The 13,339-nt window shown below is 35.3% G+C and overlaps 1 protein-coding gene across 1 annotated transcript; it reads right to left on the bottom strand.

The window, feature by feature from the left end:
• Window positions 1–2,271: 2,271 nt before the first annotated feature.
• On the bottom strand, window positions 2,272–11,502 carry LOC107463923 (tubulin-folding cofactor D). The gene is made up of 17 exons (XM_016082802.3): window positions 11,169–11,502; window positions 10,320–10,867; window positions 9,624–9,726; window positions 9,230–9,406; window positions 8,244–8,429; window positions 7,860–7,976; window positions 7,586–7,690; window positions 6,786–6,956; window positions 6,460–6,675; window positions 5,789–5,987; window positions 5,326–5,531; window positions 4,997–5,221; window positions 4,332–4,907; window positions 3,974–4,243; window positions 3,481–3,525; window positions 2,801–2,986; window positions 2,272–2,713 (listed from the first exon to the last, which is right to left on the bottom strand). The coding sequence occupies exons 1-17, from the start codon at window positions 11,379–11,381 to the stop codon at window positions 2,423–2,425; spliced, it is 3,834 nt and encodes a 1,277-aa protein (XP_015938288.1). The 5' UTR covers window positions 11,382–11,502; the 3' UTR covers window positions 2,272–2,422.
• Window positions 11,503–13,339: the final 1,837 nt, after the last annotated feature.

Genomic DNA, 13,339 nt, shown 5'->3' with positions numbered 1-13,339 from the left:
TGGAACATTACCCTCAAACATAATAGCACGTGCTACTTCAAGATGTTTATTCTTCCTTTCAGTAATGCCATTTTCTTGAGGTGTATTGGGACATGTAGATTAATGTTGAATACCTTTCTTTTGAAGAAATTCACGAAGATTTTTATTAAAGTATTCAGTGCCATTATCACTTCTTAATATTGAAATTTTTGTGTCAAATTGTGTTTCTATCATTGTTGAAAAATACTGAAAAATTTTAGAAACCTCAAATTTTTCATGCATGAGATAGATCCAACATAGTTGTGTGTGGTCATCAATAAAAGTTACAAAATATTTTTTTTTCAAATTGAGTTGTTATTAGTAATAAGGAACTCTATGACTCTTTGAACGAATACAACTTTCACATTTAAGTAAGGAAGAATCAATATTCTTAAACAAACTTGGAAACAAATGTTTGAGATATGAGAAACTAGGGTGTCCTAGTCTATTATGCCAGAGCATTATTTGGTCTTTTATAGGCATAGAATTTATACCACTAAATCTTTGAGCTACTTTATTCTTTGAAATATCCTCAAAATGATAAAGCCCATCCATCATCTTAGCACTGCCAATCATTTTCTCTGAAGTCCGGTCTTGAAAAATATCATGAGTGTCAAAAAATGTCACAACACAATTGGAATCCTTGCAAATTTTACTAATAGAGAGAAGATTACAAGAAAGCTTTGGTACATGTAGGACATTTCTTAGGTCAATATTTTTAGACAATTTAATTGTATCCTTTTCAACAATAAATGAAAAACTACCATCAGCAACTCTAATTTTCTCATTGCCAAAGCAAGGAGAATAAGTTTTAAATAAAGGAGAAAGATTGGTCATATGGTCAGATGCCCCTGAATCGACAATTTATGGTGCATTCAAGTTTGAGGTGCAGTTAAGGGAGATAAAAATACTAAAATTACCTGTTTGAGACAAAGAACCACTAGGAGTACTAGACATGAAACTAGAATTTAATAATCTTAGAAGCTGCTCAACCTGTTCCTTACTCAAGGATGATTTTTCAGCCTCATGAGCAGTTGGGGTAGGACGTATTTTGGGACCAGGTTTGCTGTCCTTAAGATGTGCTGATTTTTCATGAATGTTCCAGCAGGTTTCTCGGGTGTGACGAGGTTTATTGCAGTGGTCACACCAAAGATTGGAGGGGTGCTTTTGATTTGATGAACTTTTAAGTGCAGTAGGTGTCACTAAGAGTGCATTAAACTCCAAAAAAGTCTGTTTAGTCTTGTCTTTTCTCATCATATTACAGCTCTACGAGTTTTCTCTCTTCTAACTTCAGCAAATACTTCTCCAATTGAAGGTAGGATTGCTCTTCCAATAATTCTGCCACGAACTTCATCTAACTCCATGTTGAGGCCTACAAGAAATTGGAATATCGTCCCTTCTTCCACTGTTTGTTGGTGGTGTTTAGTATCAACAGCTGAATTCCACTTGTAGTTATTGAAGTGGTCAAGATCCTGCCACACCCGCTTCAATGTGCGAAAATATTTGGTGACATTGTCATTCCTTTGTTGAATTTCTCTAGTTTTTAAAGTGAGTTCATAAATCTGGGATTTATTCTCAAGATCAGAATACATCTCCCTAACACTATCCTACAATTCTTTAGCTGTGGTATAGTACATGTAGTTATTACTAATATCCTTCTCCATTGAGTTCACCAGTCATGTCATCACCATAGAATTTTCGGTATCCCACACATTATATTGTGGGTCAATGACGCTAGGCTGGCTTCACTCACCGGTGAGATATCCAATCTTCCCTCTTCCACGGATATACATCTGAACTAATTGAGACCATCTAAGATAGTTTAACCCATTAAATCAAAATGTGGTGATCTGAACAAAATGGGAGTCACCACTAACTAGTACCCGTTACTCAGATTTTAAATCTGATGAAGCAGGAGTGGTGTTCTCCTTATTAATGACTGAGAAACTGTCAACCATAGTTATAAATTAGAGACTCAGTGCAGAGATCCTGCTCTGATACCAAGTTGAAGTATTTGAATATAATGTTCTATCAAATGAACAGGGAATCATTCTCTTTATAGAGGAATTATAGAAATAGAAATAACTAGAAAATGGAAAAGAAGAGAAAAATAGTAGCCTAAAATAAAGGAAAGATTTCTAATCATAAAATCTCTAAAATTAAGCTAAACCAAATATAGAAAAAAATTTATAACTAATTCTATTTACATAAAAGATTCATAAAAGAAATCAGGAATCTGATTTTAATTTGATCTAGTCAACAACATACAATGTAAAACACACTGAAGAGTACATTTTAATATGACAGGAAAAATTGCCAATTCACAAGAAGATTTCATATCAACAGTTGCAAGTTAGATTGTACAAAAGCAAACCTGGGATGGGACCAAAAATAAATAAGTAAATCAGAAGCCAGATGCCTCAACTAATGCAGAATATGATGCATTCTCATCCAAGTCTATGGGCTTCTTAGTACTAGTTTTTCTTGATGCTCCATCAGTGTTCTTACCAATTGGCCCCACCTCCAAACCTACGGTCTCACATAATGCTACCCTTTGCTGTTTTGCTAGATCCATGTCGCCATCCCAGCAATTATCGCAAATGATTTCGAGTGCTTTCTCAGTCTTGTCTTGAGCTACAAGATTCCCACTTTGTAGCAGGACAAGGTACGCCTGTTCAGCTGCTACTTTTCGAATCTGGTTTACGAGAGAAGGAAAGCATGAGAAAATAGAAAATAAGATTGTACATTGATTATAACTGATTTGCTTCTAAGCAAAAATCACCTTAGGGTACCGATGCACAAGAAAAGAAACAAGTTGTGAAAAGGCCCTCATATTGATTGATTCTGGTACTGAAGCTACATAACCAAGTATTGCAATACCAGCATACAATTTAGAGAAGTCTTTGGATCCCTTCAATTCGATTGCAAGAGAATCCAGAACTCCAGCACAAAAAGTTGAAGTGTTGGCCTAAAAATAAATTTTATAGATCAAATGAAACCTCATCATATAGAGTATAAAAACAATAGATAGATCCGTTATTTTAAACAGTAGAAATTGCTCATAAGCAGCTATGCGCTATAGAAGACATTGGGATATTAGTTGACTCTATTTTCTTTTTACCTCTGCTTTCTCACTTTTGAACATTAATGCAAAAGCATGTAACAAGAAATAAATCAAATTATTGCTCTTAAAAGTATTTTATAAGAGGGAAGTTTGCAATGTTGATAGGGTACAAGATGTCTTTATGACAAAAATATTTGATGTACAACGACAATACAGCAATCTTCCTTCTCACATTTGTTTCCACTTGAGTGGTATGGGACCAAACATATATTGGCAAGAAATAATTACAAACATATACTTAACCATTATGCCATAGCAGAAATAGACCGCATGTGTATGGAAATATAGATGACCTGCTAACAGGGAAAATGAAAATAAAGAGAAAAATACAGACTAACCTCCATGTTAAGGAACACCTTTTTGCTGAATAGAATCTCAATGGTCTGAAATACAGATTAAGTTCATCAGTACATGAGATTTAAGCAGTAACTAGAGCAAATCAATTTATTCATAAAAATTCATTCATAATAGAGAAGGAATCAGTATTATACTAAGGAAATTTTAAGCTAAAAATAAGGAATACTTTTAAGTATTGATGATAGGAGTGTGCTCAAAAAGTACTCTAAACACAAGAAACATATAAATGGCTAGGAATTCTTGAAATAATGGTCCTTCAGCTACAACCTATGGCTCAGTACTGGGCTATAATGGGTAATCTTTATGCTATATCCTAAGGTGTATCAACTGTACACACTTTTAATCAAGAACTGTTTTTCACATCAAGAATTTTAGCCTTCCCCCAAGAAAGAAAAGAAGCTATAAAATAGAAACATCAAAAAAGTTCAGTTTAAGAAGAAAGAATAGTTAAGCATTGCTAAGGTAACTTAATACCTTTAAAGAGGGAATGATAACTCTATCACATTTCTCATATTGTTGGAGAACCCACAGGATGTCAACAGATAGCATGTACTCTCTGGACATTCTTGTACTATGTTCTTCAGATTCAACCTCTTCTAGATATTCCAACACTGCTGAGAGTGATACCTTCTTCAAAAAATCTTGCAACCCTCCAATAGAGGTAACCAATCCAGATAGCACATCTTTGCTATAACAACCAAATTGAAGTAACCGCACAAAGCATGGATAAGAGTAGGAAGGAACCTGCATCAAAACAGTGTGTTCACCAAAAAATAAAATATAATCAATGTTACCAACATCAAGAACTGATAAAAGAAATCCATAAACTTACTGCCCATTTTGCTTCTGCTTCCTTAGAAATGATTTCTTCTAACTTTTCTCGAAAAGGTATATATGGAATATATATCATCTGGTTATACAAAATTCTGCGGAGAACATTTGCAGCTGCTTCTCTCAACTTATCCATCTTCTCTACGGCTTGCTTACAAATTCCTCTGATTAAACTGGTAGCAAGATTTTCATCAAATAATAAAAGCTCTTGGTTGTTCTTAGGCAAGTTATCATTTAAAGGCTGCACTAAAGATTCAAATTCCTTTCCATCTGATGTTCCGGACAAAGAGGCTGACTTATCTATCTTACAAAGCATATATGTACATTTTTCAAGGCCATCTAATGCAGCCTCACGAACCCAAGAACCAACATCACCTCGGTTATCAACAGAATAGTCATCAAGAGCTTTAAATAAACTCATCATCACCTCATTCCTTATTAGAACAAACAGAGAAATATCATTCTCAATAAGAGGTGTTGCAGCATCTTCTCTTTCACTAATTAATGTTTCACATACTGATGTGAGCCCTCTGACAGCATTTACACGTGCTTCAGCATCTCTCTCTTCAGGGTTTTTCTGCATATAAGAAAAATTTCTATAACAATCACCAGAAGCCAAAATAGTATAATGAAATAATAGACAGGATTTGCAACTGTGTAAAGCACCTCAATTGCACAAGAGCTACAAAGCTTCAAAATCACATTTCTCCACTGGCTAGCCAATAACTCATATGGCAAAACACCAATTGCCAATACAGATCCTCTCCTTACAGCTACGTTTGGATCGGTCAGCATATTGAGGTACTTTGCTGTCACATCACTTGTACCTTTATTATCTGAAGCAAGTAAGTATGCCGGGATAAAATGTTTAAGGGCTTTAACAGCGGCATTCTGAAAATCACAAGATTATTCTATTCATGTATCCAACAAAGTGAGCATAGCGGAATTACCCAAAAAATCAATGATACAAATTGCTTGTAACAAAGGGACAGGACCTGTATCTGAGAATTAGGATGTCTTATATTCTCATTAAGAGTATCAAGCAAGCTTCTCTTTATCTTTTCCGATAAAGCCACTTTAGATATGGAAATACATTCAATAAATCTAGAAACAGCTGAACGCATTATCTCTCCTCCCTTTCCACGATAAAGCCGTGCTTTCTCAATCGCAGGAACAACGTCAGCAAGAGTTTTTTGCTTATCTGTCAATGACAGTAAAAATGTCACATTTCTGCTAAAACGTGTATAAAATTTTGAAACAAATTACCTTAAACAAAGAGAGGTTTAACAATAACCAGGAACAGACACAGACTAGAGTAATCACAATAGCTGTATATATTTCAGTACTAAGAGCTCTATACAGTTTCCTCTTATTTTTCCCTTTTATTTTAATAGAACAGGTCTGTTTCACTACCGCTACTAACAGCATAATAAGAAGTTACAGGAAGAAAGTACCAACCAGAAAGAAGAGCATAGCTGCATTGATGTAAAGCCAGAACCAGCTCCCCAGTTGCTAGAGTAGCCCCATGGCGCATGCATAAATCAGATGAAAGAGTGCAAGGAATTAACTTTTCCATGACAGTGTTTGCAAAATACCGAGGGTCATATTTTACAAGAAAAGAAAGAGCCTCTGCAGCAAGTTCTCGCAAGCTTTTATCCTGAAGAAAAATTGAAACAACATGATAAAAGGAATAACCATAAACTGTTAATAACTGAGAATATGAACAAATTTATCCCCAAAATATGACATAATGCAAGGATTTGTGTGCATGTGTGACAATAATGCAAGGAATAATACTAATTAGAAGGAAAATATAATGGACAAAATTAAAAGGTTTTATTATCCTCTATAGTCACATCTATAGAATAGAAGAGTTTTACATTGGAAATAACTCCTTTTTCATTCTTTTCCCTACTTTAAAATCGAATCTAACTTCATATTAGTAACCATAAAGCATACACATTCTAGGAAGATTTCCAATGTTGCTTTGCTGTATATGATCTCCCTATAACAATTTTATTATTCAATGTGCAGAAACCAGGATCAACTTATTTTACTTAGAAGGTAAACTAGAATGCAAGTCCGATTAGGGTTAACATTTGAGCAATTGAACTAGAAGTAAAGCATACCCAGTGGCAAATTTTTCTATCCAGCAGGTCATCCACGAACAGAAGAATATATCCCTCATACTGAGCAATGAAGACAGCAACGTGAAGATAGGAGTGTACTCGAGAAGAAAGTGAGAAATAGTCTGCAGTATTCACTATGTCAATGCCATGTGGATAATTCCCTTGCCGTCCAACATTCTCCTGAAAAGCAGCTGCTGCTGCTCTTCTGCAGTTAACCTAAGATCACAGGTTGATTAGGACATTCTGTTCACATGGAATGGTGGAATGAATATCAACCATTCTAGAACAAAATCAAGTCACAAGAAGGGCGTGAAAGATAAAAGGACCTCACGGTCATAGCATGCCACTGTAAGGAGGTGTGGGGCCAGCTGTTCTAAGTTGCTCCTCATATCTGCATGATAATATGCACGCCCAAATGCCCAACATACATAAGCAGCTGCATCACGTACATGAGAACCAACACTGTGTGGACCTCTCCGAACATCATAGTGCAGCGCCTGATTAAAAAAAATGGTTTAAAATTTCAACCATTACATAGCTGTTGTATGCCAAACAACTGCTCAACATAGTTCAAATTTAGAAGAAAACAACAATGAAACAAATCTTTGGCAACAACAGCAATGAATAAGGGAAAACTATCGTCATTAACATTGCAGTAAAGAGTCTAGTTAAATCAAAACTGTGATTGGAATGATTTATCAGGCCAACTAGAAGATTGAGAACACCAGCTGTAAACCATATTGTCAAGGAAAGGGAAGATGTCTTAAGCTTCATAGGCATCATAAGATAGGGACAACGTACCCTAGAGTAAGAAAACAAAACTTTAAATTAGTCGAAGATTCACTCCATTCTTATATTCTATCTTTTACCATTTCTTTTCCTATCATATATGTTGTGTCACAATAAGCTGCTGCAAGGTGTCAGAATTGTTTTTAGATTCTTACTTGGAGCAACATAACAACGATAACCAAGCCTTATCCCCCAAGATAAGGTTGGCTAATGTCATGATACAGCATTAATAAAGTAATTTGACCAACTAAACAATTATAAGCTGCTATAATAACTTTTTAAGTCTCAATCTTGTATCTCTAAACCTATGGATATATCTGTCAAATTTAAGCATCACCTTCACAACAACAGGAACAACTTCGGGAAGACTAGTAGGCAAGAGAAGGCCTCGACGAGCAAGTTCAGCCAAAGCTAAACAGCCTCCATGCCAGGAACCATCACCCTGAAAAAAGTGATGTGTGTAAGCTATAATAGAGGATCAGAAAATAGTTAAGCATATTATAACTATACTGCAATGCAAATGAAAACCTAGGTAGTCGAATGTAACTTTAGCTAGTAAAATATAGTTGTTAGGTCAAGAACCCATATGAAATGATAGTCAAGTATCATACCTCCCAAGGTGAAAATAGATCCAAAACATATGATAAAACCCGCTTAGAAGGAGATGATGTCAATCGTGAAGTTATACGCCCAATGCCTTTAGCTGCAGACCAGCGGACAATGGTATCCTATAACCGAAAGCAATATTTCAGTAATTGAAGCTATAACAAATGGACAATGTCAACAAAGTCATTACAACTTTCAATAGCTTAGATAACTAATTTATACAAACCATTTACAAAGAAAGCAAGCAACAAACATCAGTTTGCTTTGTAATGTATCGTCATTTACATGTAACCAGACATAACATCATACTTCATATCATCTAATGTCAGCAACTTAGCACAGAGGTGAAACACAAAATTCACTACAAGAATCTAACCTTTTAGACATACCATATCCCTCAAAACAGATAGCAACATCAGAATAATCTCGGCAACATTTTCTGGAACCTCCATATCTTCATCTTCTGCTCCATCTATAACTTCATTTGATTTGGAGGAGTTGCCATGCGCAGCCACATTGGACTGGTCAATTGAAATGGATGTATTCAGAGAAACATTTAGTTTGGTAGTCCTTCCCTGCATGACAAGCATACATTCGTCAGGGCAAGAAAATAGATAGACATGAAGGTTCTACAGTTACCTATGAAAAGTCAGTAACATTTTAGTTTGCTAAAAACCCTGCTACAATAACAACAACAACAAAGCATCATTCCACTAGATGGGGTACTAAGCTGCCTATTATATTCTATTGTAGTGAAGAAAGAGGTAGAAGAACTTTCCAAGTCGTCCTTCAAGTTCAGGAGAAAAAGCTTAGACAACAAACAACATTTAAAACAATTTCCATCGATGTCATCGATGCGGCGGAACAAATAATAATTCAGAAAGTAGCCAGGCATAAGATATGGTCATAACTCTCAACTTTTAGTAGTAATTTAAACAACTGAGCACACTGCAAAGTCCATAATGATTTAGCTCACTAGTAAAACAAATCTTCAAAAATGTGAAGTTTCATTATTAAATCTTTTCTATGAACTCAATGTCAATATTAAAATTTTCACAAATTTAAACTATTGTTTATTAAGTGCTATTCATATTTTCACCACCAATAATGGCTCTAATCTCATTGTTCCTGTTCTGTTACAAACTCTACGTACAGCTCTTAACTTGCATGAGGAGCGATTGCTGTTTTCTCAGCAGAACACACATTTCCAGATAGCGCATATAAGTATCACTATTAGTTCTTATGGCTTTATATATAAAACATAAGAAAAAAAATAAACAAAAAATAGACAATAACATTTGCAAGTACATACACACCCCAAAAAAACAGTGTCTTTGCACTTTTAAGATCCGATATGGATAACATAAAAGCTAACCGTATATCGCCATGAGGGCAACCGATGAGGAAGGGCAGTGAGCCCAATCCGTTGGGTTAACTTCATTATAAACTTGCGAAGTAAAGGGCTTCGAGCTGCAGTTGAGGACTTATACAATATTGAAGTGTCATTCCAAACAATGGGGATTACACCAAGCAATAGATTCCGGCTGCCAGCCTGCTTAAAGAATTTATGCTACAACAGTTAGAATCGTCAAATATTATGAAGACTTAATTTAGAATTCTTTGATGCCCAAAGAAAGAAAAAGATAGAGACGCTAGATCATCTCCTGAAGCTAAATGGTGCATTCATTCAATATACATTGACATGTGTCATCATTCTTGGTTCTGAAAGGAAGCAGACTTTATTTGCAGAAAAGCAATAAAAGCAGAACCTTGAAAATAGCAGCCATTGCTTCAACAGCACCAAGTAATTGGAAATGATGGAGTATATCTTCGGTTTCAGAAGACATGACCTCATGGGTCCACTCAACAAAGCTGAAACAGTCAAAAGTCAGTTTTTGGCAGAAATAGCAGCAGGATTGATTTTCTAGCATGATAGTTTGGAAACAACTAGTTCTATACATCAAATGCAAGAATGAATGCAGACCCAAACAAGTGTGAAGTCCTAATACATAATTACTCAGGACAGATAAACAATAATGACCACCACCAAATCATTTTCCATAAAGCAGGGCATACCGAAAATTATTGATAACGACATCTAATGATATTTAGTAAGAATCTGCCACTATGTAACAAATTTGGCGCCCTTCTTGAGAGAGTGAATTTTAACTGTAATATTCACTGCACTTATGAGACATTCTTCCCTCAATGATAGATAAATAGAGTGCTTTTAGGCGCACACTAACTAACCTAAAAGGTACTAGTTTAAAATAAAAGTTAGCAGCTTAAATAGTTTAAATTTTCAACATGCTACTCACTAGTTTCTTATTTCTAGCATATGTAAACATGAGCCACAAAGAATTAATGCAGCATGATACCACATCATTGGAAGAGACAAATATTCAAAGCATGAAGAGAAAAAGCTGAATTAACAATGAGTAAGCCATAAAAATATTCATGTGAACCTCGTAAAGGCTTTCGGCATATCTGGCCGAGTAAGTAGCCTTGAGAGCACTAGTCCAGCCATAGTACGCATGGGACCAGCAGTTGCAAGGTAATCCTTACAAAACCCTATTATTCTCAACACAAGAGGGGCAAGCTCAAATTCATTGAGATTTTCATTGTTGGCAATGCTGGTGTCAACAGTGGAGATGTCAAAAGGCACCAGTACAAGTATATAAAGCCATAGTAGCATCACACACTTAGCTTCCATCTCTCCCGTGCTTTCCTGCCTCAGCGACGTTCCAGAACTCGTAAGATGACACTTCTCCAATAGAGATACAGCAAGTTCCAGATCCGACACCTGATGGGGAAAGAACTTAATCACAGCCTTGTATCCGCAAACCGTGACTAATGAATATATAATGATGCATATCGGCTTGATTATTTCAAGAATTTCATCGGAAGTTGCCCCGAGCTCAATTGTTCTGGAACGAATAATGTTCATCAGTGGAGAAATCATACTTTCTAGGTAAGGTTCTATAAGTTGGCCCTGCTCTTGATACTTATCTATCTGCATATAAAGGAACAAATGCACAAATTTCACACTAAGCAAAGCACACATTATGCAAAAGAGAAAAGAAAAAGAAAAGTATACTGTACACACCATTTTACATTCTACTTAACCCAGCATCCATATTCAAACAGTACAAAACAAATGCAACAGAAAACTGCTAGTGCCCAAGTGACTCTTATTTCTATAAAAAACATAAACCACCATCTTAGCTTTACACAAGATAAATACACAAATAATAAAATTAGCAGAAAATATAAACAATAGATAAAAAAAAATAAATTGGGTTGGAGGAGAGTACAATGGATCTGAATTTGTGAACAGACGAAGGATCAGAGACACGGCCATTTGAAACAGTGCCGTCAATGAGTGACTTGAGGAGCTTCCACTCTTGGAGGAAGTACTTGTGGAGCACCCTCTCCTTGGAATCGAACTCATCTTCGTCCTGATTCAAAGTCAGATCCTCCGAAACCCCATCATCATTGTTCTTCACTGTCTCTTGCTTCGGTTCCATATTCTCTGTCACAATGCACTTATCTTTGTAAGTTGGATTTTTCTTTATATTTTTGGCGGGATCATAGGGAGAAGTTTCGATTTTTGTATGATAAGAAAGAAGCGTGAGAATTGAATTAGCTTCAACTTTGGAGTTGCAACATATGGCGGTCTGGTTTCAGTTCCATTTCCAGCTGAATATTGTTACGGGTCGGGTGTACCCGGTTTAACTTGCCCGCTTGAAAATTACTTTTTGCTAATAAATTTTCTAAAACCACTAATTAAGAAAATTATTGTAAGCCAAATTCTTTCGACTAATTAACAAATAATATATTTTTTAAGTTTCCTTTTCTAATATTTATTCGTGTATTATTTTGTTAAAAGAATTTGGTTTCTGTGTACATGTAAAATTTAATATTCAATTATTAATAGTAAAATTTAGTTTAACTATTCTTTTAGTCTATCCATCACTTCTTCTTTATTCTATTATATAAAAATTAAATTTTTTGTACTTAATGATAGAGATGACATGATAAGCTCCTAAGAGTATTTTTTAATTTATTTCTTCTAATTCATTAAATCAAATCAAATCAATAATAACTAATTAATAATATTAATTTATTTTGGTAATATTTGCTAATTTATTTCTTTTAATTTATTAAATCAAATTAATTATACTATTTATGTGAAGGGAAAAACTCTACATCCATGTAAAAAATACATAGATGTTATCCAAGTAACTTCCTCCACACACATGTTCTCCCACCCCACAGTCGTTTGTTATACACGCGTCTCATATAACGTATCGCGTTTTCGTTCTTCTTCTTCTTTGTTCGCGTTCTTCTTTTTCTTCTTCTTCTTCAACCTAATAAAATTCGTCGTTCTCCTCTATTTGCGTTTTTCTTCTCTGCTTGCATTCTTCATTATTGATCTGCATTGAATTCAACGTGATAAGCTCCGTCATTCTTCTTCTTTTTCGTTTTCTTCTTCGATCTACACTTCTGAATGAAAATTATTGAGTTAAGAAATTAATTAATAGAATTGCTAATGACAAACATTTGATTAATGGGTTAATCACCCAATTAGTTTTGATTATTTTTGATAAGTGATGCAGGCTAAAAACAAGTGTTGCAGCAGCCCAACATCAAACAAAAGAGATCAGCTAATGGGCTGAATGGTAAGTGAAAAATAAAGACAAGCCCAAGTCATTCATCTCAAGCAAAATTCATCAAAGAAGCAAAGCAAGGCACCAACGGGCTGAAGTAGAGAAGAACTTGATCCAAGCCCGAAATTGATTTTCAATTTTCCACCATCTTGCCTTACCAGAAGCAACGTTCCTCTCCTCTCTAATCAAGTCACATCAAGGCTTCAAAAAAGTAAGAAAGAGAAAGAGAGAGAGCTTCTTCCATAAGCCTTTCACCGAAGAAGAGAGAAAGAGAAAGATTAAGCTAGAAAGAAAAATATCAAATCACCCAGATCAAACCAAATCTAGCTTTGATTAAAGGTAACCCATTTTCTCTTGCATGCATCAAATCTTCATTTTATGGCTTTCGGCCAAGATGAGGAAGTCAGAAGGAGAGTTTCTATTCTGAGGATTATTGAGAAAAAGTGAATCTGTGGGTTGGTGAAGCTCAAGGCTCAAGGTGTTGACCTAGGAAGAAGAACCAAGCAACATGCAAGGAGATAAGAAGAAGCTTGCTGTTCATTCAGAGGTAAGGAGAGAAAACCAGAGAGTGAGAACAGTGTTTTGTGAAGAAGTTCCTCTACTTGGATAATGCTTTCTTTCAAAGAAGCATTCAGCCAATACTGATGAACTGCATCTGAGGTTTGCAAATCTGGTTTTGCACATAGCAAATAGGCTGCTGATGAAATCAATCTTCTTCATGTTTTACTGATTGTAATGTACTTTTCTAAGTTTATCTTTCTGTAATTTCTTGAGAGAAAAGGCATTGTGAGAAAGCTTAAGAAAAAGCCATGAGT

The sequence above is a fragment of the Arachis duranensis genome, chromosome 9, assembly GCF_000817695.3.
Source record: "Arachis duranensis cultivar V14167 chromosome 9, aradu.V14167.gnm2.J7QH, whole genome shotgun sequence".
NCBI classification, from domain to species: Eukaryota; Viridiplantae; Streptophyta; class Magnoliopsida; order Fabales; family Fabaceae; genus Arachis; species Arachis duranensis.
Note: the sequence above shows the minus strand (reverse complement) of the source record. Positions and strands in the feature narration are given on the sequence as shown.